At 56.6% G+C, this 24,719-nt stretch overlaps 1 protein-coding gene across 3 annotated transcripts in view; it reads left to right on the top strand.

The window, feature by feature from the left end:
• The window catches only part of PPP2R2B (protein phosphatase 2 regulatory subunit Bbeta), a 102,604-nt gene extending 78,228 nt beyond the window's left edge, over positions 1-24,376 (top strand). For all 3 annotated transcript variants that reach the window (XM_086471289.1, XM_086471287.1, XM_086471288.1), the window contains 7 exons: positions 262-427; positions 1,667-1,779; positions 13,028-13,205; positions 15,818-15,982; positions 22,584-22,753; positions 23,189-23,280; positions 24,097-24,376. In XM_086471289.1, coding sequence (XP_086327415.1) covers positions 262-427; positions 1,667-1,779; positions 13,028-13,205; positions 15,818-15,982; positions 22,584-22,753; positions 23,189-23,280; positions 24,097-24,376 — 1,164 coding nt within the window. The remainder of the gene's footprint in view (positions 1-261; positions 428-1,666; positions 1,780-13,027; positions 13,206-15,817; positions 15,983-22,583; positions 22,754-23,188; positions 23,281-24,096) is intronic.
• Positions 24,377-24,719: the final 343 nt, after the last annotated feature.

Below are 24,719 nucleotides of genomic sequence, written 5' to 3'. Positions count from 1 at the left end.
TTGAGAGCTGGCGCTCGGTCCCAGCCGTTCACCGGGGACAGCCAGTGCAGCGGGCTGCTCCCGCCCTGTCCCTGCTCCGTTCCTGCCGAGCACACCAGCGTGCGGGAGCCACCATGCCGAGGAGACCGTGCCTTGGCTTTCAGACCTGCGCTGCGTCGCTGCGACCAGGTGCTCGCCATCACTGCACTAACCCTAGAGAACCGTCAGAAAGTGTTCTCTGGCTCCGTGTGCCTTAAACTGCTCTCTGTTCCCTTCCTGCAGAGCAAAAACCAGCCCCATCGCAGGGGAGAGTACAATGTCTACAGCACCTTCCAGAGCCACGAGCCAGAGTTCGATTACCTGAAGAGTTTGGAGATAGAGGAGAAGATCAATAAGATCCGATGGCTGCCACAGCAGAACGCAGCCTATTTCCTGCTCTCCACCAACGGTACGTGACTGCGGGCAGCCCGGACTGGCTGGGCACACACCGGCGCTGCCATCCCACTGCCTCGGATCCCGGGGCCCTGACAGCCAGACAGGGCCTTCTCTGTAGTGTTTCTGTGGGAAAAATCTATGTTAGGAAAACACCGACTCCCTTCAGGGTAACACAGGTGTCACGGGGAGCTGGAACGGGTCCAAAACTGTCTGGCAGAGCTCGATTCCTGTGCACGAGGTTTCGTCCTGATTTCACAGCAGCCGTTCCCTGAAAGGGAGGGAGTGTTTTCCCTCTGCTGACAACTTTTGTTATTTGTTTTTTGGAGCCTGGGAACTACCTTTTTTTTTTTTTTTTTAGAGAAAAACTGCAGCCGATTTGTTTCAATTTGCAGCTGCATTCAGCTCACCAGTTCCATGTTACATTCAGATAAATATCAGGAGGATCCAGGAATATTACTTGGGATGAATAGGACCTCAAGATGGATGTGACTTAATTACTTCAGGGGAAAAGGAGGGGTCTAATTATCTTCCATAACCAACTTACTTTGTATTATAGAATTGACTCTATTGATCATTGTAATAAAATTCAAAGACTTATTAAACTCATTTGGGGGCAAAATCACTGAAATGCAATGAAGATTAATTATAGAGCATAATGTTCTCTTAATTGAGTTTTTAAATAGTTTTTTGATTAACAGGGATATTATCTTTCATTTGGGATGGTGTTTCATATGCTAGCAGGTTATCAAAATGATTCTTTTAGAAATACTCCGGTGTTATGCTGTTTCGTCTTGTTCTTACTGTTAAACTAACATTATATGTAGAAACGTCCTGAAGTACAGTGGGTTAATAAAAACAAAATTAATGGCACTCCGTTGGAATTGCCGTGTAAAGGAGAAAATGAAGATGGATGTTAAAGGTTGTGTATGAAACCTGGTGGAAGTGATGATAAACTACTGATGGAGTCTCTGCCAGGAGAGGGGAAAGAAAACACCATTATTCAGAATAAACCCATGTGTTCTTGGGGCTCCTTCCCCTGGGGACTTTGTGGCATGGGGTGGGTGGGATGCCACGAGGGGACGGGGAGCTGCTGGGGGGCAGTTTGGAGCTGCCTTCAGTCTGCGGTGGATGCTGGGCTCTGCGCAGTTCCTGGGCAGGGAAGGTCAGGATGGCTTTGGGGTGGGTTACGGTCACCATTTCACCCCTTCGGGGAGCTCCTTCGCCATGACGCTCTCCTCTCTCCTGCCCCCAGATAAGACTGTGAAGCTATGGAAGGTCAGCGAGCGGGACAAGAGACCGGAGGGATACAATCTCAAGGATGAGGACGGCCGTCTCCGAGACCCCTCCATGATCACCATGCTACGGGTGAGTGCCAGGAGACCAAGGCTGCCGAGGAGCCTTTCCTTTCAGGGTCTCAGATGAAAACTGCTGCCGGTGTTACCAGTGTGCCGCAGTACCGGTAATGCTGCCCTGACACGGCAGGTTGATGTCGGGGGGCAGGGGTGCTCCTTGTTCCTGAGGCTGGTGCTTTGGCTGGTGCGTGGACATGGGAGCTGCGCTGGGGCGGTGCCCGGGCTGTGCCAGCTCTGGGCAGGCGTGCTATGAAGTGCTGTGTTTCATCTCATATTGGGTACCCGAGTGCCACAGTGCTGCTGCTGTGCCGCCCTGCGTGCCTGTCCTGGCAAGGAGGCAGTTAACGAGCTGTCTCTTCTTCAGCTTTGGGGAGCATAAGTACTTTCTCTAAATGAGTTTTCCTCCCAGCCTAAGGAGATTAAAACCGGCCTCCCAATCAAATGTAAACACCTAAGGCTATGTTTTCCATTTACTGCAAGGGGGATGGATGCACAGACCCCATTAAAGCAGCTGCCCCTGCACCCAGAGTGTGCTGTCGCTGCGGGGCAGCCTGGTGAGGGGAGGTGCAGGGCACGGCTTTGCCGCCTGGAGAGCTGGCTGCACCTGCCTGGAGGTGCCGGCAGAATTGCTCTTCCCTGGTGCTGCCCTGGGATGGCTGTTTATGCTCTTTAATTTCCATATAAAGAGCCAGCTCCGGCCCGAGGTGGCGTGCACCCTGTTAATTCAATCGGAGCTCACCCGGTGCCCTGGGGAGCTCCGGCAGAAGGCACAGGCAGCGCTGACACCCCGAGCATGTGGGCTCCAGCAGCGAGCAGGGTGCCCCTCTTCAAGCGGGGAGAAGCTGTGCTCCCCGGTGCTTGATAGTAGAGCAGAAACAGGCAGTGACTCCTTTAAACCGTAGGCCTAAGAAATGCCAAGCATGCAGTAATTTTGTCATGACATTAATCAGACCAGGCCAGCTTGTAATTTATTAACCTCCTGTCAGAATTTGCATTTTGAGTACTTGGGGGTTTTATATTTATATATATGAAATTGTTGTTATGATTACCCTGGGCTCACTTTTATGGGTTCCAGTTCCAGTGCGGATGAAGCCGTTGGGAACTCCAGACAGGTAGTTAATTCTCGCCTGAGTGCTCCCACTGGCTGGCAGGCATTTTTCTTTACAGAGCAAGAAAACGCTTTGTTTCGTGTGTATATGTATCTGCTGTTACGTTCCAGGCAGCATTTCCAGGCCAGTGTGCCGTTACCTAGACAGCCCGTTGGAGGAGTTTGCTGAGCATCGGGATGTCAGAGCTGGGGTTATCAACCCTCAGCAGGGCTGGGAGGCAGGTTTGAAAAGGCAGCAGCGTTAAGGGGTGTTACTGCAGGTAGTGCCCCCTGCTCTGGCTAAACACACTGGGGAAGGCCTGGGCTTACTGAGGAAACGCAGGTCACAGTTTCACCTAGATCAGCTGTCTCGGCGCCTGTGCCAGGCTCTGCTGCGGGCAGCTGTCGGCATCAGTCCTGTGCCCAGGGCCTCCCGAGCACCCCAGCACTGCTGGAGACCCCACAAAACAGCCAGTGCAAGGTCAACGGTCCCAAGGGAGCGATTTTTGAATGTTGATTTGTTTTTATTTCTAGTGTATTTAGGAGCACCGAATTTCTGGGGGAAGTGAAGCAACTCAAGAGTCCAGGATAAATGTGATGTGTATTTCTTTTCTTTTCTGACACAAACTGCTCTAAAATTGCGAAAACATCAATGTAACCTCTTAAGCAAAACTTTATTACAGCAACACTGAGTTTTGACATTTTTAAATGCATTTTCAAAAGGTTAAAAAGTTTCATTTTTATCCTTTGGGTTGACCTGGCTGCTGGCTCGGTAGGCGTCACAACATCTGTCTCGCCAGCGGTGGCTGCCAGCCGGTCAGACCCACGCTGGCAGGCGTGGGGAGCGCGGGGGCTCGTGTGCCGCAGCCCCGTCTGCCCAGGCCCGCTGGCGAGGTCCCCCTTGCTGGGTGAGGGCAGGCCCCGAGGAGCGTGGCACGTGGCCCCGGCCGTCTGGCACTGCGTCCTCTCCTGCGCCTGGTGCCGGCTCTGCCGCCCTCCCCGCGGCACCGCTCACGTTGGCTTTGCCATGCTGTGTGTGCCTGGGGGCTCAGGCTATGGTTCAGCTGCTCCTCCTCTTACCTGCGGTACCGACACGGGGGTGGGAGGAACAGGCAACCTGGGTGGGCCTGCGTGGTGGTGGGTGCAGGGCGGGCGCAGGTGTGCCGAGCTGGCAGGTCGGGCTCCCGTCCCGGGCCTGCCCCTGTGCCACCCCGTCTGCTCCCGCTGCGCCGTCGGGAAGCGGCTGTCAGTCGATCGGGCCCATGGTGAGGGCAGTGACGCCTCGGTGGGGCGCATGGGCGATGTGGTTATGAAAATAGATAAATAATCACCATGCTTATCTTCCCTATTGATTGTCGACGTGAGCCGATTGCATTTGACCACATCCCGGCACTTGAATGGGCGACCACGGGGCTGAACCAGAGCCAAAAATTAACCCGAGTGTTTTTACAAGCCCTCAACCTGAGCTTACACCATCCAGCCCATCCATCGCCTCTGGGGCCCAGTGGTGTGTCCCCGAGGAGGGGCAGGGATGCGGAGATGCTGCCAGCGTGGCCGGTGCTGGGTCCACCCCTGGATGGTGTGGTGCTGGCAACTTCCTGAGGACATGGGCCAGCCCCACAGCGCCGTACTTGGCATGGGGGCAACCAGCCCATCCCACAGACACCCACCTGCCTCATCCCTGCTCACCCCAGGAGCACCCCTCTGCTGCCAGGGGGGATGGAGGCAGCAGCAGTTGCTGGAGTTTCTCAGGGAAGGAGGGAATTGTGAATTTTTGTTTTCCCCTGTAGAAAGTTATACTGAATTATCAGAGAACTGGACGCTATTTATTGGCGTCCACTGTCTGCCTCCAGAGTTTCAACCTTCTTTTAACTTTCAGTCCATTTGTGCCTGGTAGCAGCTTGATGCTGCGTGGCTGGAGGAGTTTGCTCCTTGGGTGTCTTCCCACGTGCTCTGAGCTGAGGCGCTGTGGTGCCCGCGGGAACGGACAGCTCCTGCTTCACGCCACGGGAAGAGGTAAAACACGATGTGAGTGCTCAGTGTTACAGTTGTGAGTACCTGCCTGTGCAACGCCTGCTGTCCCTGAGGATGGAAGGTTGAGGAGTCTTCTGCCAGCTCTGGTTTGATCTAATGTTTTGATGATTTTGCTTAGACAGATATTCACGTAGCTGTAACCATTTTGATGCAGCTTGGTGTATCTTTGCTGCTTAATTGTCCTGTGATGCTCACACTTTGGAGTAAAGCCGCATCCATCCACAGTTTAATTTTCAACCACAGACAAGCGAAGAAGGGTTTTAAAACCACCTTGCTGCAATCATCTCTTACCCATTCGTCGTAATGGTTTAAATGTACTTGATGAGCATTGTTCTCTGAGGAATTTCTAACCCACATAGTGCAAAAGGAATATTTAACTCTGCTCAGACTGTAAAGTAAGGCTTTTGCTGTCATTAAAAGAGCTCTGCTTATGTGGATAGCCCCCAGTCTAATAGCTGCAGCCCTTCGGCCTCATTTAACAGCCTCCACGAGCTCTTGAGTGCCGCTCGCTGTACAGATGTACCTACGCTGTGGGATGTGTGCAGGAAATAATTAACACAAATAATATCCAGGGCTTAAATCTTTTTACAGAGAGAATGTGTTTGCTTTGATCCCTCACAGTGCAAGGCAGGCTATGGCGAACACCAGTGTGCGTCCTCCCAGTGGTACCATCCCGCTCGCAGGAGCCGGCGGCTGCGGGCACCCGGGTGCTGTGTGCGGCAAGACGCTGTCTGTGCCTCTGATGGGCCAAACTGGGGGAAGCGGCCAGGAGAGACAGCTCCTGGGCCTCCCTTTGCTACAGAGAGGGTCTGATGCTCACAGCATTTGTTGAAAGAGAAGCGGCAGCGACAGGCTGTGCTGCCAGCGGTGCCTTGGCACGGAGCGCCTGAGCGCCAGGCGCCGCAAGGACGGCCTTCTGCCTCCCCGGTGTGCCAGGCGGAGGCTGCTGCTGAAGGGTGATCTTGTGTCAGGCCTCTGTGGGTTCTCAAGCCAGGCCGAGATTCCCTGCTCCGCTGAGTCCCCTGCTCCTGAGCTACGTCCCCAGCGGGGAGAGCAGCCAGGGCTCTGGTTGGGGACTACTGCTGCCTCCCCTCCTGTGCCCCAGGGAAACCCAGGGGAGCTCAGATACCGTCTGGGAACAGCCCCCCCTGCCCCAGGCAGCCGATCTCTGCCCCAGGCACTTTAAAACGTTGGCAAGTAAGGAAGCACCCTGTGGGCTGGCTGGAGTGCACCTAATGAGCCCAAGGTCCAGTTGCTCCAGGCAGCAGGGTCGTGTCTCAGCCAGGTTATTAAGGACTCAGGAGACTGCCGTGGTACGGCAGGTGGTTTTCTGTGGTGTCCACCAGACACCTCCCCGGGTGAGGAATGACCCTCCCAGGCCCAGCACAACGTGGTGCCCTGAGCAGGTACCTGGATTTGCCTTGTTCCTGGTGTCTGTAGGTGTCGCAAAGCTCACTCTGATCAAGAGCTACCACTTCACTCCCTCAGTTCCACCAAAATCCATCATAAATTCTGTTTTATGTCTCCTGTTTTGCCAAGCACTCGGATTTCTTGCCCCCTGGGCGCAGTTTTCCGGGGAGGCTGTGCTGTGCTCCCCTGCATCCAGTGCAGCCAATGGGCAGCCCCAGAGTGGGGCTGCGTGACAGGAGAGGGCGAGGGATGGGGGTGCTTCAGAGAAGGGCTGCTGTGCTGCTGCGTTGCTGCCCCAGCGGAGATTTGCCTGTCTTTTCCTTGTATACGTTCTCCAAAGCATTATCGTTTAAATGACAAGGTAATGTGAAACATTTGGCTTTTTTTGGCTATAAAAGGCATATGGCAGAACTAATCAATTTCAAATTATTGTCATGAAACCATTGCACAGAAATGGAAAAAGAAAGAAGGATTTTCCCATTTTCATTAGTTGCTAGCGTTGCTCTAAGGCAGCTCGATGTGCCTGTACCATTGGCGTGCTCGCTGCCAGTCGGTAGCCTGGCCCCTCTGCCCACGCAGGGCAGCCCTGGGCTCACCGCCACGCAGTGCTGTCTCTGGGAAGCCACTGTGCTGGTCTGGGACATGCTGGGGACCTGTGGGCTGTACTGGCTGGGAGGTGCTTCATTTCTGTCATTCTTGCAGCAGCGCCCTGTGAAGAAGGGAGGCCGTGGCTTGGTCTCCCACTGCGGCACGGCCGGTCTGCAAGGCTCGGGCTCCAAAGTCACCGTGCAGGTGACGGTGGTTTCCCCCGGGACGGGCAGCACCTCTGCCTGCCTCGTTCTGCGGGTGCTCAAAAAGGGCTGGAGGAGCCCGTCTGCCACTGCTTTTCTCACCTTTTTGTTTTTCTCCAGGTCGTGCATTGAATTCACACTCTTCTGGTGAAAACTCGTTATTCATCCTTCTAGTATTTTAAACTCGCCTTGAAATGCCGATGACCAGAATTGACATTTCAGACACCTTTTTCATCTCTTTTTTCCACAGCAATTACACTGCTGGTATCTGTGTCTAGACGTACTGTAAAAACAGCGTGCCGGTCAGAATGATCAAATGGGTTGAGATTGCTCTGAATGGGTGTTTGGTGACATGGCTGTGCTTCTACGCGCTTCTCCCGGGAGGAGCAGGAAAATCGTAAACTGCCTGGTGGGATTTTGCTGACACCAGCTCTTTTTCAGTGGGAGAAACGAGTTAAAAAATATCTTTTCAAACAATCACATCTTTAAGAGGGAAGTAATTCTAATGAGATTGGCACGAAGAGTTCGAGATTTTTAACTTCAGTTAAGAAAAATGTTCTGTTTCTTCTTCAAGGTTTCTGCAAACTTATTTCAGAGTTTAGGTGCAGATGATGAAAGTAATCCTGGAGTGTAATTACTGAACTAGGACAAATTCTCAATGACAAGCACAAAAAAACCTCCTATCATGCTACAAAAATATACAAAGAATGGGAAATCTGGGATGATTTGGCCTGTATGTGGACTGACTTGCAGTAAATGCTCTGCCTTGCGCTAACACCCTTCATGACCTGGCCCTGGTTTTGGGGTGGGGGGTATTTGTGTTGATGGCCCGAACAGTCGGCCCACGTGGACTGACGTCAGGCTTTGACCCATGCGCTCTGGTGCCGGTGGAGCGAAGCTGGGCAGACACTCCTGTGACTCGGTGCCCGTGACAGCTGGGACCTGCTGCCCACCAGTGGCCCTCGTTCTCCTCCTGGGGCACCCAAGCGGGGACAGAAGGACGACAGCCCTGCTCCTGCCCTACCGCAGGGCCGGGAGCTCCGGGGTGGGCGTGGGGCAGGCGGCGCAGGGACCTGCCGCCCGCTCCCGCAGCCTTTGCCCATGCCCACGGCGCAGGGGGGTCTCGGCACACAGCCGAGTATGTGTCACACCTTCTCCCCCTCCGGCTCCGACTCCCGCAGCTGTGGGTGGGCGCTGAGGGCCCTGTGGTGTGCCAGCAGCCTCCTCTGGGGCGGAGCAGTTGTTGAGAAGCTGGACGTGGCCCTGGCAGCACACCCTCCTGCTCCGGCACCCCAGTGCTGGCTGCACCATCCTTCTGCAGAGCTGGTTGGGGTCCATGGTCCTCCCCCTCCTCCTGGCCCCCAGCTGGGACCCAGACCCTTTTGGGGCAGCCTGCACCTTTTGGACCTGCACACGTGAAGGTGGGTCTTCAGGTGGCAGCGAGTCTGTGTCTGCGTTTCACCATGTGAAGAACAGGCTCAGTAACGGGCAACAGAAGCAGCGGTGTTAGTGTGATGCTTAGCAGGGAGGGACACATCTAGGGAAAAGAGATGAAACCAGAAGCTCTATCAGCTACATGGGCTGGTAACGAGATAGCGGGTTTATCCTCCCACAGGAAGGTCCCTTCCACACTTCACAGCAAGGGTTCAGTAAGACAGAATCCTGAAGAGCATGAAATTGTCAGTCTGCCATGAAAATAGTGTTTGATGCACATTGTGTCTGCAAAATATTAATCTGCAGGCAGCATATGCCTTTTGTAGGTAAGAAATAAACCTCGGGGAGCACATTCAGAGCTCAGTTGCTGCAGCAGGTGAGGAACCTTACCGGGTTTATCCCCGAGCAGCTAGCTCTGCTCTCTGATTTGCCAGGAACTGGATTACATTTTGCTTCTTGCAAACCCAAGGCTAGGGTTAATCTGGGCTTCGGCTGTGACTAATCCCTCGTGGCCAAATCCTGCCAGCTTGCCGGGGCTGCGTGAGGCTGCGGAGCAAACTACGCACCAGGCAGCGCTTGTGCAGAGCAAGGGCAGGTGGGCTGGGGGGAGCAGGGCTGCGCCTGGGAAGGTCGGTTTGTCCAGCTGTAAATGCAGAAGGAGAGAGGAAAGCTCTGCCCCATCCACCAGTTTACAGCATCACCAGTTAGACCTGAGTACTGGTGCACGCCGAGCGGGCCGCAGCGGGAGCTGCTCTGCCGTCGGCATTGCAGCCGTCGGGCTGAGCTGCTGCTGGTCCCGCTGTGCGTCGCAGGCAATTGCAGAGCTTTGACTGCCGTTGGTGTTGAGGTTTGGTAACCCCTGATGAGGTGGGGACCAGATAAATACCTAAATGGATTATTTATTGATTTTTTTTTTTTTAATGTTTACTCCTCTGGGTGAGATTTGGATTTCAGCTTAAGCCCCATGCGGCTCCATTCTGCCACGAGGATTTCCATGGAGATAACTGAGAGCAAAACCTCCTTCTCCATTACACAGAAATGGGTGCGTGGTCCCAATGCTGGCAAGTCTGCGGCTGCCCTCACTCCCGTCGGCCTGTGGCCAGGAGCACCGTGCAGGGGCAGGTGCAGGACCCGCGCCAGGGCGGTGCTGGGGTGCTGCGGCAGCTTCCTGGGGCAGAGGCGGTGTTGCTGCTTTGCGTGTCTGCGCTGGGCTTGCCCTTCGTGAGCCAGCCCTGTCATACTCACACCCTGTAGGAATTTCTGGCCTCCAGCATGTCCCGTGAGAAGGATTCCCAGCAGTGCTTTCACCTTGTAGGTGGCTGAGTCCCATCTTGCTGCGGGGCTGTGCAGGGGGTGTCGTGTCACCGGCCTGACCCCAGTAACGGGCAGCTCAAACTCAGCACGCATTGGACTTGTGCTAGTGAGAGGTTATGTGACCGTGCCGTCCCAGGAACTGAAGCCTTCAGCTTTTCCCCCTGTATATTGGCTTGTGTTTCGAGTATGCTGCACGCCGCAGAGCACCTCAGAGCACCTCTGGGTGGGGGACAAGGTTTCCCTGAGAAACACCGAATCTCTGCGTCTCTTCAGGCCACGTCCATCACAGCGCCGTAAACGACAAGGAGAAGCTCTGCCATGTGAAGCTTTCCCCCCGGGAGCAGGGAGCGTTTGGTGACAGTCAACATGATGGACCATGAAAGGGGGAAGCTTGATGGGAAGAGGGGGCGAAGCAGTGAAGTGGCAGCAATTACTGACATGGTGTTACCTGCGTCCTGGTCCTTCGCTCGGCGGCTGGGGGTGGCAGGAAAAGATGCAGCGCCAGCGGTGGGAAGGGGCCAGGGCACGCCAGCTCCCTCCACCCCCCAGCCAGCGAGAAAATGAATTTTACAGCTCAAGGGAGGATTAGTGCCTCATTAACTCAGGAAAGGGGAAGCCTTCACCAGACAAGGAGAGAGGAATCGAGTGTCATGTGCGCTTTGAATGAGTGGAACCGGCTCTTTTGCAGGGGGTGCCTGCTAAAGGCAGACAGAAAAATTAAGACATATTTTGTTTTAAATGAAAAATGACTATCATTCTCCCCCCTTCCTGAAAACAGAAAGTAATTTAATTTATTAGTGGTTTATTTTATTTGACAGCCTTTCTATGTACTTGATGCGGTTTGTTACACCGAATTACCCTTTAATAATGGGTATATATAATACCAGAGCCTGCCCTGCATGTTGGCCCTGTAATTGAAGAAGAGATGCACTGAGGAGGTCTCTGTGCTGCTGAGGATTGCCATGGCAATGCTGGTGGGAGCCGGGTAGTTTAGGCAGACACTGGCTTGGACTCTGTGTGCTTCAGAAAGGAAAAAAAAGACCAAGTTTCAGTTGCTGTCACGTTGCCCCATTTGTTGGGCGCTTTTTATTCACTGTCCCTGATGCTGCCGCCTGGAGCAGCTCCCAGCCTGCCCAGCAGGGCTTGGGACAGCATGGCTGCAGCCCCCGGATCGGTCCCCGGGGTCTCCCCTCAGACCACCCTTTCCTTTCCTATGATGTACGTTAAGCAGAAATGCAGTGGGGTGCCTGCCAGCCACTGGAGCGGGCCACGGGGTGCTGGGAGGTGCTTTGCTGGAGACCAGGCAGTGTGGTGGGAAAGAGCAGTCCTGTGGTGGCTAGCGGGGAGAGGGGGCAGAAGGCTCTTCCCTGCCTGTGCTTTGCATGTCGGCAAGGGCACACGTCAGCGCCGGCACCGGAGTCGACCCGTCAGCATGGGCTCACGTCGGCCCTCGCCGCGGTGGTGGTGATTCCAGACGCCTTCAGGGCAGACGTCGGCGCGGATGAGGTTAAACCCGAGCCAGGGCTCAGCCTGCGCTGGGCAGCTGCTCCCCTTGGCCATCCTGAGACCAGGTTTGCCTTCCGCCGCAAGATTTCTGCTGTCGTGGGACGAGATCCCCAAGCCGGCGTGTGCTCCCAGCACATTCCAGGCTGCTCCTGTCTCAAGATGTCAGCGCTTTCAGGTTTAAATATTTATTGTCCATACACTTAAGCAAAAGCTCACAGCACGTGGTGAGCAGGGCCATGGACGCTTGCTGTTCTGCAGATTCCAGTGCAGATTCTCGCTACCGTAGCAGATAAAAAATCCCGCCTTAACCAAATATCCATGGATGACCAGGCTTGTTCTTCTCATGGGGTTTTGCGTGGTGACAGACCAAGTCCCAGCGTACCAGAATTTGGCTCCGAGGTAACATGTGGAGAATTTTCTCGGCTGAAGAGTTTGTCTCGGCTCTGTGGTTGTGTAGCTGCCACATAGGAACTGGGCAGGGGATCGTGCTGGGCCGCTGGAAGTTGCAATGGCCACGCTGCTGCAGCTCGGACCCGGATCACCCTGGTCCTTTGTGCTGCAGTGGGCTCCTGCCGGGGATGGGGACTGGCCTGGGGTTTGACTGGGAGGTGCGGTTGGGCGTCATCTCGCAGAGTGAAAGCCTCCGCCGAAGCCTTTGCTGTACTTCTGTGCCCGGCGAGGCCTGGTGTAACCGGTGAACCCCTTCCCTTTGCAGACCCGTCATGTTTCTGACGGTCTGAATGACAGCCCGGCCTCTGTAATCCTGAGCAAAACACGAGCCTCCGTCCCCAGATGGCTGAGCAGAGTCCTTCCGCGGCAAACGATGCATCATTGGCCGTGTCAGGCTGAATTAGCAGGCAGGCTCGTCACATTAAGCTCAGGCTCTGAGCTGGCAGTCCCTGTGCTCTCGTGTCACTCGAGCTGGCTGTCACACTCCTGTCCCCATCTCTGCAGCCATGGGAAATCTCTTTGGGCAGCACACAGATAATATACACAGTAATGAAGTAGCTTGAGGGAATAGCTTACTGCAGACGGGAGCACAGACTGACACCTTTCTAGTGTATTGAGTTGCCTTAAGAGCGTTACATCTGAAGTTATTACTTACACCGCTCTTTGCTTACACTGTCTCACTGCAGTGCTCCGTCCCTTAGTGTTTACATGAGTTAGGCTTATTAATCTAAAGGCAAACGTGTGTCACTCTGTTTCTAGTCCCTCCATCTGTTCCTGCCCTGTGCATTCCCTTTCCCTGTCTCTTCTCATCTCTCACCTCCGTCACTTCACTGTGAAGCAAACGCAAAAAAGTTAAAAGAAAAATCTGTGCTGACCTGGCTCTCTCAAGAAATATATTTCTGTTAGAAATGCTCCAGGAGCTTCAGATTCCGGTTAACAGTGACAAACAAAGCAGAAGTGGTTTTGTGGGGTTTTTTTCAAAGAAGGAACGCTTGCTGCAGCAGAGATCCGAGCCTGGTTTACTGGGCTCTCGCTCTAACCGTACTGGTGCCTCTTTCAAAAGTAGAAGGCTTTTGTGTCTGCTTGTCCTTCTCTTTGTACACTCAGAAGGGCGTTGGGTTCCCTTGGTGAGAGCCTGGAGGGTGGGATGGAGTGCTGCCAGCCGGAGCTGCCTGCGGTGGCCGTGGGGGCATTCCCCCGTGCCGGGTGCTGATGCTCTGCTTCCCGTCCCACAGGTGCCTGTGCTGCGGCCCATGGACCTGATGGTGGAGGCCACCCCCCGGCGGGTGTTTGCCAACGCGCATACCTACCACATCAACTCCATCTCCGTCAACAGCGACTACGAGACCTACATGTCGGCGGACGACCTGAGGATAAACCTGTGGAACTTCGAAATCACAAATCAAAGTTTTAGTATCCTTTGGTGCTCGCCCCCCATGGCCCCTGGGCCGGTCCCAGCCCAGCCAAGAGCAAGAATAAGGGAGGTGCCTCGGCTGGCAAGTGGGGTGTGAAAGCCCTGGGAGCCCAGACACGAGCCAATGTCAGTGGGAGAATGAGGAAGCTGGACAGGGGAGACAGGTCCCCAGTGAAGGTGAGCAGTGGAGGGGGGGCCTGTGAGGTCCGGCTCCACAGGAGGCAGCAGAGCCGTGCCCGTGTCTGCTGTGATGGCCACCGAGCAGGTGGCACAGCATCTCGCCTGGCCCTGGCCCTGCACCCTGATCGCTGCTCCTCGGTGCAGGAGCTTCGCCCTCTGGCAGGGGCTCGGGAGCACAAACAGTGCTGTCCGCCGTGCAGCCGGCTGCACAACAGCTGAGGTCCCCGGTCCCCAGGTGTCCTTGCCAAGGCACTTCCCTCTCATCTCTGCCTGTGCTGCCGGACCGAGCCGTGCTGCCGGCGGGACGCCAGGCTGTCTCCAGCAGGCACATTGGGCCACCACGCCGAGCTGCTCCCTCCACAGCACAGGGCTCAGCTGGCCTCGGCGCGACAGCCGCCTCCTGGTGTGGGTGACACGTTTTTGAATTCTGCCTGCAGGGTCTGCGTGGGGAGGGAGGGGGGTCCACGGGTGATAGAGAAGACAGATGCCTTGGGGAAGACAGAGAGGAAATGTTAGTCGTGCAGTCTCTGTTATACCCTGCAGCGGGGTGACAGGCTGCCAGTCACAGTCGTACAAATGAGGCCGTGCCAGTCACCCTTGTAACAGCCACATCAGAAATAATAACAACGGGGCCCTAATCATCGGTGATATTTATATGGTGTTTCCCACTGAGAAATCCCCAGGGCATGTGGCAGTTTTAGGCAGCTGGAGAGGATTTCAGCAGTCGCAGACGGGTGGCTGGTGGGAGCTCAAAGTGGGTACGGTTGAGCAGGGCTGCAGTGTGTGTGGCGTTTCAGGGAAGAAGGTGAGGAGTTCTAAATTTGGGTAAAACCTCCAGGAGTTTAGATGGCCTGACGGTGTTTGGCCAAGGTGCAAGTGCAGCACCCAAAACAGTAAGAATTGGCAGAAAATTGTCAGCACCAGAGAGATGTTCACTCAGATGTCCCATCCCACCGGCTTGCTGGTGCATCAGTGTCACCTCTCTGCTCGGTGCCTTGGAGCCCCTGCCCGGGATGTCCCCAGTTCAGCTGCGTTTGGCCGAGCTGCGGGACCAGTCCCGCTGGGCTCTCCGCAGGGTACCCAGTGGGGCACTGGGTGACACCGGTGTGGCAGGGAGAGGAGCTGCAGCAGCACCCCCTGCCCGCCCGGGGAGGTGAGGAGCACATCGCCAGTTTTCACTTTTGTCGATAAAAACCAGGTGTGGTCCTGCCTGCTCGAGAGGTGAGAAGAGGCAGTGCTGCGGAGTGGAGTTTTGGTTTTCTGCATGTGACCCAGCCGCTGCCCAGTTCGCTGGGATTTGAACCCTCTGCTGAGCAAAGCGTCAGGGCTGTCGTGAGGGCTTGTTGCGGGTCAGGAGTGCAGCGGCATCGTGACACCGTGTGGTCCTGTACCGCTGCTCGCTGCAGACAGCCAGCATGCCTTACTAACACCAGTACAGCCGAACTGGGGCGGTCTGGGAGGGGGTGGTCACTGTCCCGCAGGGCCGTGCGCTGGGTGCAGGTCTGGCTTGAACTCGACCCAGGTTCTGCTGCAGACCCGCAGCACGGCCAGGCTGTGAAACCGCTCGGTGGCTGTGAACTGCGATGGCTGCCTCTGCAGGAACACTTGCTGTTGTAAAACACCCCACATGGGTGAGAAAATCCTGTCGTCTTCATTTTTTTTTTAACCTCTGTCTTGCCAGGAACAGCAGGATCTTAATTTGCTTTCCAGGGTGTGAGGAAAGGTGCCACTTTTTTCCCCCTCTGCACAGGGGGTAAATGGTCCTGTGCTGGGTGTCTGGACTGCACTGTTAACATCTGAAGCCGCTTCCACCAGTGACCACTGGCTTGATGTCAGGCTGGGATGGACACTCGTCAGCCATCCCCTGTGGCACTGGGATGCTCTGTGGGGCCATGCATGTCCTTGTCAGCACCATCTGTGGGCCTGGGGACAGGGTCTGCAGCTTGGTTGTCAATCCAGCATTTCACCAAGCCCAGGCATGTGAAGTGTTTTGGAAATGGCACATCCCTGGGCAGCCACCCCTGGGCTGTGGTGGTGTCCTGTTGGTCGTCATGCTCTGGGTTTTGTTTCCCCCCTGTTGTTTTCGGTGCAGTTAACTCACCCTGCCCAAGTGCTACAATAAAAGACGTTTGCTCTGGCCTGGGGTGAATGGGCAGTCAGGTCTCGTGCCGCGCAGAGGGGCTTCAGGCCGTGGTACCGGAGCTGAACAGAAAACGTGACAGATGTTGGCTTTCCCCTGCGCTGGCGCTGGCTGGTCCCGGCTCGGCGCTGCGGTTCTGCCCCAGGATGGTGCTGCTGTCCTGGGTGTGCACGGGGCAGGGGAAAGCCCAGGAGCCCAGAGACACCAGCAGGAGGGGCAGCAGGGGGAGAGCCCGTGGGAGGAGCAGGGTCTGGGCTGGGGTACGTGGGGCTCCTTGACTCGCCCTGCCAGACATCGTGGACATCAAGCCAGCCAACATGGAGGAGCTGACGGAGGTGATCACGGCCGCCGAGTTCCACCCGCACCACTGCAACACCTTCGTCTACAGCAGCAGCAAAGGCACCATCCGCCTGTGCGACATGCGCACCTCCGCCCTCTGCGACCGCCACGCCAAGTGTGAGTACAGCCCCCGCCAGCGGGACGGCCAGGACGGGGTCCTCTGGGGTTAAAAGAGCCCAAAAATGGAGGGCAGAGACCGACTCGGGTTCAGGTCTGCCCTGCCACCTCGCCCTGTCCTCCCTCTGGGTGTGCTGGGCTGTGCTCCTGCCTGCCCCTGGGCCTTCCCATGGCCGCCTGCCCCTCCTGTAAGGAGCAGCTTCCCCTGAGTCCCGGCCCCCCACCCTTTGGGGGGGAGCATGTTGAAACCCCCACGGTGATGTTTTGGCAGCAGCAAGTCCAAGGGGCCACTGGGACGTCGGTGCGCAGCGACCACAGAGCTGTCAGTGCCGGGAGGCAGGCGGTGCTGTGTTTCTTCAGGCTCTTTGGCCAAAGAGCCCCATGTCCTTATGTCAACTGGCTGATGCCGCAGGGGTCAGGACGTGCAGAAAAGTCCTTTCAAAATTTGGAGTCAGCTGGGTGCTTGTCCTTGGTGCTCCCCAGGCTGAGGCAATGAGTGAGCTGCTGCTGAAGCAGCCAGCTATGCTTGGCTCCTGCTCAGCCTGCGTGTGTCTGGAGGGCGCTAGGGGAAATATTCTCCTTTCCAGCAACTGCTCAGTAAAATACCAGCACAAACACCTACGGTGCTTACGGGTGGGCTGGTGAATACCTGTTGCTGTTCTTTGTGCCCTGGCGGAGCCTGGAGGCAGCTCTGTGCTGAGCACGGTGTTGTAAATGGGACCCAAAGATGGGACGGACTTACAGGAGTTCGGTATCTGCCTTGAAGAGAGCGAAATACAGCAGAAGCAAGGGCCGCTGTGCTATATGACTGGACAGCTGAACCCTGTGTCTCCTGTTCTTGTTTGAGTTTTCTTCAGAAAATGGCCAATACCGTGTGGGAAATTCAGGAGATTTTCAGTATTCAAAGTGTGATCGTGTTACCAGAGCAAGATGCACCCGGTTGGGTGCAGCTTACTGGAGCCCTATGCTGCTGATCCAGAGAGCACCCGTCTGCCTTTCAGGTGCAGGTTTCCTGGAGGCGACAGGGAACGGCACACCAGCTATTGCTTCTGGGCTCTCGAGCTGCGGGCGCAGTCTGATGCCTGTTTTATGCTGGAGTGAAGCGGATGGAGAGGAAAGCTTGCATTGCTGGCTGGAGGTTGGGAAGCACCAAATGGCAGTTTTCCCAGGTCCTGAGCAAAACACACCTTTCTGTTCTTGCATTTCCCAGCCATGTCTCGTGGTCCTGCAGTGACAGCTCCCAGCTGAGAATCAAAATACAATTAAAGAGCAAACGAAATTCATTTTCCTGACACTTCAGTGGCAGAAGCACCCCCCGCCCCTAGCATTTCCATTTGTTCAGGTACTGCTGCTCGGCGAGCACACTGGCCATCGGTGAATCCCCGCTCGGTTTGACCTCTCCCGTGACATTTCCTTATTGATTTTCCTCCATGCCTCAGAAGCATCAGCCTCAGTCAATTGCAGTTCAGCAGATGCGTGAGTCGAAATTGAGACAGTTCATCAAAGTTCAAAATTAAAAGCAACGTTGGCTTTTGGAGGCGAATCCTCCAGCGGAGACATTTAATAACTGTCAGGATTTAATAAAAATGCAGAAGATGGCACTGCACATCCCAGTCATGTTTATTTAGACAGACGCAGTTTGCTGCTCAGGGCCAGCTTTTACTTATGTGCTTCGCTTTAATTAAATTGTGTTCGCCCGTTTTATTTGAGGCTCCTGCGGTCTGTGACAGTGTGTGTGTTACCTCCACCACGGAGGCGGCCTAAGAGAGGACATGGAAAAGGCTGCTCCGCCTGTACCCTGCGCTACAGCACTGAGAGGGACAGTGGCCCTGCGAGGGGATGCCTGCCCGGGCACACCGTGCACAGAGAAGCCGCATGCGTTGTCCGAAGCACCACGGGAAGCCAAAGGGGAGATGGGGGTTCCTGGAGCAGCTGGTAACGCCGGCAAGAGGGATCCTGTTTGAAAAGCATCTGGGAAAGTGAGGAAGAACCCTGTTGGGGGTTGCTGCACTTATCTCCTCATAGCAAAAGGCATTGGGCCTTCCGCTTTTTCTTAAGGAGCCGCCTGTGATTGTACCAACCAAACTCCTGAAACAGAAGGCTCAGAGTACTGTCTGTTTCCCAGAGGGACACTCTGCCACCTTGTCTTTCCACGCTGACCACGTCAGAGCGGCACTGCCAAGCAGTTACTCTTTGCTGAAGACAGTTTCAGCTTTGGTTAGAAGTAAGAACCACACAAAGCTGCTTTGGTAAGCTTGCAGGTTCTACCCTCTGATACTGCAGATGTATCTCTATCTCTGCCTTGCGTGTGGGCAGCCACTGCTGCCTTTTGGGGAAGCCCCCTAGGAAGACCCAGCCAGACTCTGCGTCGCTGCTGCTGGAAAGGCTGCCCCGTCGCCCTGCGGAGCAGGATCGCCCTGGGGCCTGTGCAGCCCTTCGTGGCCACCTCGGGGGTTGTTTGGTTTGTCCCCCCAGAGCGGGTGCTGCTGAAGGCTGCTGGGGAAGGCGGGCTGGCAGAGAGAGCTGCCGTGGGGCGGGCGGCTCCTGCTCAGTGTCAGAGGAAAATAGGTTTGTTGTGTAACAGAGAATTAGTGCTCAGAAATCCTTTCCATGAGCTCAGCAGCCTAGATCTGCCTCTGCAGCAGGAGGAAAGCCACACAAAAGCCTTCAGCCGGGAAGCAAAAATAGCTCCCGAGCCCCTTCCCTGCCCGGCTGCCTCCTTCGCTTCTCAGACCCGCTCTGCCGTCGGGGACCGGGTGGCGCTGCCTGTGTGCCCCCAGTCCCGGCAGAGCCCCCGCTGTGCCCAGCGCCACGACCAGGAGGGCCCGGGCATCCCGCAGAGGAGTGGGCGGCTGCAGCCCTGCTGCCCCGTGGCCGTGGGGATGGTGCTGGCAGGGTCTGGGGTCCAGCCGCCCCACGGGCAACAGCTTCCCCCTGTCCTGCCTCGGGGCTGCCAGGGCCCGTGCTGGTGCTCAGAGCACGCTGCCAAAAGCCCTTCGTCGATCTGTACCTCACTTGTGAGGAAGAGGAGCACGTTCTGTTGCCTTGCTGCAGATAGGAAGAATGAGGCAGGAAAGTGCATCGCTCAGGTCCGCGGGGTAAATTGGCACCAAACTGGTGATTCCTGCTCCGTAGCCCGTGGCTGCAAGGCTCTGGGCTGAGAGTGGATCGCAGGGTTAATTTTTCTGATATAAAGCAAAGCTCATTTCTCTGCTTGTGGTAGCTGAGCTTTTCCTCAGTGATGATCGTGATTAATTTTGTGCTTAGGTGAACTGTCAGAGGAGTTTTCACTTTCAATTTGAAGCCACAGAAGAAGCAGAGGGTTAATGTATTTGCCCGTGCAGGTGCTGCTCCACTGTGCTTCCAGGGGCCCAGTTTATTACCAGATTAACTGGAGCCTCAGTTGAAGTCCAAGGGGATGCCTGGCCCCGGGCTTACACAGTAAGCGGCTCCATTGCTTTTACTACAGGCCAGACTTGCCACCTTGCTCACATGAGCGGCGTGCAGCCCCCAGGCCAGCGTCCCCCTCGCTCCCTGACCCTGGGTGTGTGTATCTGGGGAGACGCTCCTGGTGCTGCTGTTGGCGGCAGCGTGCTGTGGCCGAGCAGAGGGCTCATGTCCTGCCAGGGGATGGTCTGGCCTTGCTGGGAGGTGACCCTGCCCCTTGGCTAGCTGGTGTCCTCTGAATGCCTGGAGAGGCTCGGCCTCACCCCTGGAAATCACCTTTGCCAGCTCGGAGGAAAGGCTCTGAGCCACATATGCTGGGCTGCCGTGTGCCGTCGGTGCGGGCAGGGGTGAAACTTGAGAGTGCCGGCGCTGCAAAGCCACCGCCGCGCTCCGGCGAAGCACGTACGCTCCCATGTTCCTGCAAGCAGCAGGTTCTCTTTACCTGTTTTTTCAGCTAAGCCTTTTATAGAGGAAAAAGGTTACCTAAGCAGAGCACAGAGATCTGATTCCTGATTAGAAAACACACTTCTTTGTGCAGACAAAGCCAGTCCTGCGTGGCACAGGGAATCTGCGGGGCGAGCTGAGCTGAGCTGAGCTGAGCTCTCATTGTCCCAGGTTTCAGCTGGAGCAGAGCTGAGCTGGTAGTGTCACCCCCAGAAAAACTAATCATCTCCTTCCTCCAACCCCTCTCAGGAGCTAACGATGTCCTGCTGCACAGAATAATAGGCCTGGCAAGACCTCGAGCTAAGAATTAACTAGTCGGTTGTGCAGGATCTCCAGGGGGTGAAGAACAAGCCTCTGTGCCACCCTGAGCTCATTTAGCAAAGCGGGAAACCTCTTTGCCTTTGCGGCGCTCTCCTGTCTTCATCTGACATCAGAACTTCCACCTGGTGAATCGTTCGCTTCTAACTGGGGGTGTTGGGGCTGAGCCGAGAGGTGACACTGAGGCCAGAGAGGGACCCGAGCGACAGCCACGGCCCCAGCCTGGCCTTGCTGACAAGTGCAGTGCAGGAGGGGTGCTCCAGCGCAGGGTGACTGCGGAGGCAGCAGCGTGGGGAGGTCGTGTCCAAAGTGTCACCTGAACCCACGTGGCTCTCTGCGGTGGTGGTCTGGTCCTTGTCCCCAGTGTCAGAGCCGTAGCACGTACGGCAGGCAAGGGGCCCGGCCCAGGAACAGGCAGTTAGCCCGTACGGACCTCACCTCCTGGCCGCTCTGGGTTTCAGAAGGTCGGCGGCTCCTCTGCCAAGACAGCACGCGGGGCTGGGGCCTGTGCCGGGCTCTACTCGCACGCCCGGACCCTGCGCCAGGCTGGGCCGGGGCTGAGTCCCACCTTCCCGCCCCATGCATGAGGCCCCGGCGCAGAGGAGGTGCCGCGCGGGCCCCCGTGCTCTTCCGCTGGGCTGGGCTGGGGCCGTGCTTCACCCTTGCCCCGGCCCCTTCCCGGGCACCAGCCCTTTGGCGCCAGCTCCCCCGCGGGCCCAGGGGGATGGGGAGACCTCACCCCGCGGCTGTCGGGCAGGGCCCGGAGGACGGGGGCTCACCGGAGGAGGGAGCAGCAGGCGCTGGTGGGGGGCAGAGCAGAGGGACGCCGGCTGCTGCAGCCGTGCCAGGGATGCGGTACCTGGCGTCGAGCGTTGTGCCCAGCCCTCCCCGTACCGCAGACGTCTCACCCTTGCTGACACGTCTTGGCGCTGCCTCAGCTCCCGGGCTCATTCCGAGGCCTCTCCTCTTTGATGGTCCATCTGCTGTTCAGCATCTTCTGCCTCTGTCAGAGACGGTTCCCTCTTGCCCCGCACTGCAGACGTGGCACCTCCAGCCCTGACACGAGCTCCCACACACAGCCCTGACGGGACCGACACAGCCATTGAAATGAGCCTCGCGAAGGCAGCGACCTGGTGCGAGCAAACCTGGGACGATTACAGGGAAGACAGGCCATGGCATTCAGCTGCTCTCACAGCCTGCCTCAGATCTTTATTTGCTTTTGTTGCTTTCGCTTTTCTTACTTAAAAAGCCTGACGTGTCATCAGGTTTCCTGCTGGTGATTAAAGGCCCCGGAGCCGGGTCCTGCTGTGGACAATGCCACTCCTGACTTGCAGAGAGATCCTTTATGCTGGCGCTTCAGGCATTTTTTCCGCCGTGCTTGGCTCAGGTGTTGGTACCACAGGGCTCAGCGAGGGGATGGTAAACACGAGCCAACACCGGTGCTGGGTGCGGTGCGGTGCAGGGCACCTGCTCTGGGGCACGGCGTGGCCCGGCTGGCTGCTGGCACGTCCCCTGCACTGGCCACCAGCGGGTCAAAGCCCAGAGCCACCGCAGTGCTGGGGACAAGGGTCGGATGAATGCGGCCAGCAACTGGATTTTCTCCAGTAGAGAAGTGAAGCAGTGTGAGCTCCTCCGTGTTACCCAGCAGTATCCTTCACGCTGCGCAGGAGAGCTGTCTGTGGAGGCGGAGGCTGGACAGATATCCCTGCGTCGGCAGCAGCATCCCTCTCGATGCATCTGTGATGGTTTTTTTTAAAGCCGTACTTGCCCAGCTGATGTTGCTTGGAAATCAAATTTGTAAATACATTTAATTTGGAACTTCATCAGTCTCCTTCAAACTGTGATTTATTCAAAGACTGATCAGATTAAATCTGTAGGTTGCAGTGGCTATAAAATATTTACGTTGACTTTCAGTTACGCTGCACATTGATTTCCAGAGAGCAGAAGTGACGTGCAAGGCTCTAAATCTTCCGGGCTTCTGTGGTGCTGTTGGTAGAGCGGGCTCTGAACGTCCTTCTTGCTTATTGCACGCATTAAAAATAAAGGGGCTTCAGTTGTGCCAAGTCCAGTCCTCAACTACGGGCGTTTGTCTGTCCTAGGCCGAACCCAGAAGTGGGGGGCGTTCTCCCAGCCCGCGGTGGTGATGTCCCATGGGGATGCGGATGCCTCTGCTCGGCAGAGGGTGTTTGGGCGGTGGTGGTGGCTGCCCCGAGACGCCAGCTCAGCGCCGTCTGTAGGTCTCCACTGCCAAACCGGAGCCTCCTTTGCCGTGCGGCAGTGTGGCTCCAGGGATGCCCGCTCCCCTCCCAGGAGCATCCTGCGGCGCCAGGGCCTGGGGACAGGCAGCTCCTCCCTTGGCTGATGCCGGCGCTTGTCCTTTCCTCTTCCACAGTTTTCGAAGAGCCTGAAGATCCGAGTAACCGGTCGTTTTTTTCCGAGATCATCTCCTCAATCTCCGATGTCAAATTCAGCCACAGCGGGAGGTACATCATGACCCGGGACTATCTCACCGTCAAGGTGTGGGACCTGAACATGGAGAACCGGCCCATCGAGACCTACCAGGTGAGTGTGGCATGGCCAGGCACTGGGACGGGTACAAGTCTGATAGATGGGAGCATCATGCCATTACGCCATGGAAGGCAAAGGAAGGGGTGTTAGTGTGGGCTCGAGCGGCTGGTGAATTGTAACCCCAATCCCCAGGCTGGGTGTGGGGGTGGGGGCAAGCTCAGGCACTGGTGGCCAGGAGGGACACGTGGGAGGCAAGTGTGGCCCTGGCCACCCTCTGCCGGGGGACGTGCCCTGGCGCTGCCTGGTGCTGCTGGAGCTGTACGTGGAGCGGTGCCGGTGCGGCTTCTCCCAGTGGAATGGTGGCCGTGGCCAAGGCCATGTTGATAACGGGCCGTGCCCAGTGCTGCCTGGCTCAGCCTGGCATTTGCCGGCTGCTGGGCTGTGCTGCTCCGTGTGGGGGCCTCACAGCCCGTCCCTCTCTGCCGGCAGGTTCACGACTACCTGCGGAGCAAGCTGTGCTCGCTCTACGAGAACGACTGCATCTTCGACAAGTTCGAGTGCGTCTGGAACGGCTCCGACAGGTGAGCAGTTCGTCGGCGCGGCTCCACACTGGCACCCAGCCCTGCAGGTGCCGAGTTCGGCCCGGGGGGTGCACGCTTTGGGGTGGCCCCCACATCTCCGTACGGTCCCTTCCCCAGCCTTTGTCTGGGTGTGGGGTCTGGAGAGTTCTCCCATGGGTACCACGGGGATCACCTCACCCGAGCGCAGCTGAGGGTGTCTGATGGGGTCCCGGCTCCCTCCTGGACAGGTTCGGTCTCTTTCTCAATTTCACCCACACCTGGAGGAGGGTGGTGATGCGCTTGGCTCCAGATTGCCAGAATCTGGGGGTGACAACTACCCACCCATGAGTCACACCGAACCAAGTGGCAGAAAGCGTTCAAGACCAGTTGACCCGGCAGGATTGCCATGTTTTTGTCTCTGAATGCTTGGAGCGAGTTAACATGGCACAGCTGGCCCAAAGCCCAAATTCCAGATCTAATCCAAAGCTTGTTACGCCTCTGGATATTCAGTCTGCCTCCGGTCATGGGGCGGTCTGCTTCTAAAAAGGGGAAAATCATTCGGTTCAGGGCAGCTCGATCTTTGCCGTGAAGACTGGTCTCCGTACGCGTTGCTATCCTGAAAGGAGTTGCCTCCCCATGCGCGTTCCCTGGGTTCAGGAGGAGGCCGTGGGGATGTGGCTTCACGGGCCGAGCCTGGGCCTTTCGGTGCACAAGCTGCCTGGGGTCCCGGTTGTGCCCCCGTGTCCTCTGGAGCCCATGCCGGACAGGGCCGGGGTGTCACTGCCGGGGGGCTGACGGGGGCAGGGACAGTGACCCATCTGTCCTCCCTCCTTGCAGCGTCATCATGACCGGCTCCTACAACAACTTCTTCCGCATGTTTGACCGCAACACCAAGCGCGATGTGACGCTGGAGGCCTCGCGGGAGAACAGCAAACCCCGCGCCATCCTCAAGCCCCGCAAGGTCTGCGTGGGTGGCAAGCGGAGGAAAGACGAAATCAGCGTGGACAGTCTGGACTTTAGCAAAAAGATCCTGCATACAGCTTGGCACCCCTCCGAGAATATCATTGCCGTGGCAGCGACAAATAACCTGTATATATTCCAGGACAAGGTTAACTAGGAGGACAAGTTGTTCTTTAGGAATCTCATGTACTGAATACTAGTAAACACAAGATTTCAAATGTTTCTTTTCTTTCTTTTTTTTCTTCCTTTTCCTCCCTGTTCCTTGGTTCAGGCACTGCTCTGCAGCCACGGCCGTGCAGAGGCGAGCGCTTCTGCACCCAGGGGCACGCGCCCGACTTCTCTCCGGTTACGCGTTGCAGCCGAGACGTGATGTGGGGCGGCTGGGGAGGCGTGAGCTGTTCGCTCTCCCAGCGGCACCAGGGTGGCCGTAGCTGGCAGCCGAGCGTGGCGAGGTGGGAACCCGGGCTGCTGCAGCGCCCGGGGAGGAGGGGGGCGTGCGG

Source organism: Leptosomus discolor, chromosome 10, assembly GCF_034619465.1.
Source record: "Leptosomus discolor isolate bLepDis1 chromosome 10, bLepDis1.hap2, whole genome shotgun sequence".
In the NCBI taxonomy this organism is placed as follows: domain Eukaryota; kingdom Metazoa; phylum Chordata; class Aves; order Leptosomiformes; family Leptosomidae; genus Leptosomus; species Leptosomus discolor.
Note: the sequence above shows the minus strand (reverse complement) of the source record. Positions and strands in the feature narration are given on the sequence as shown.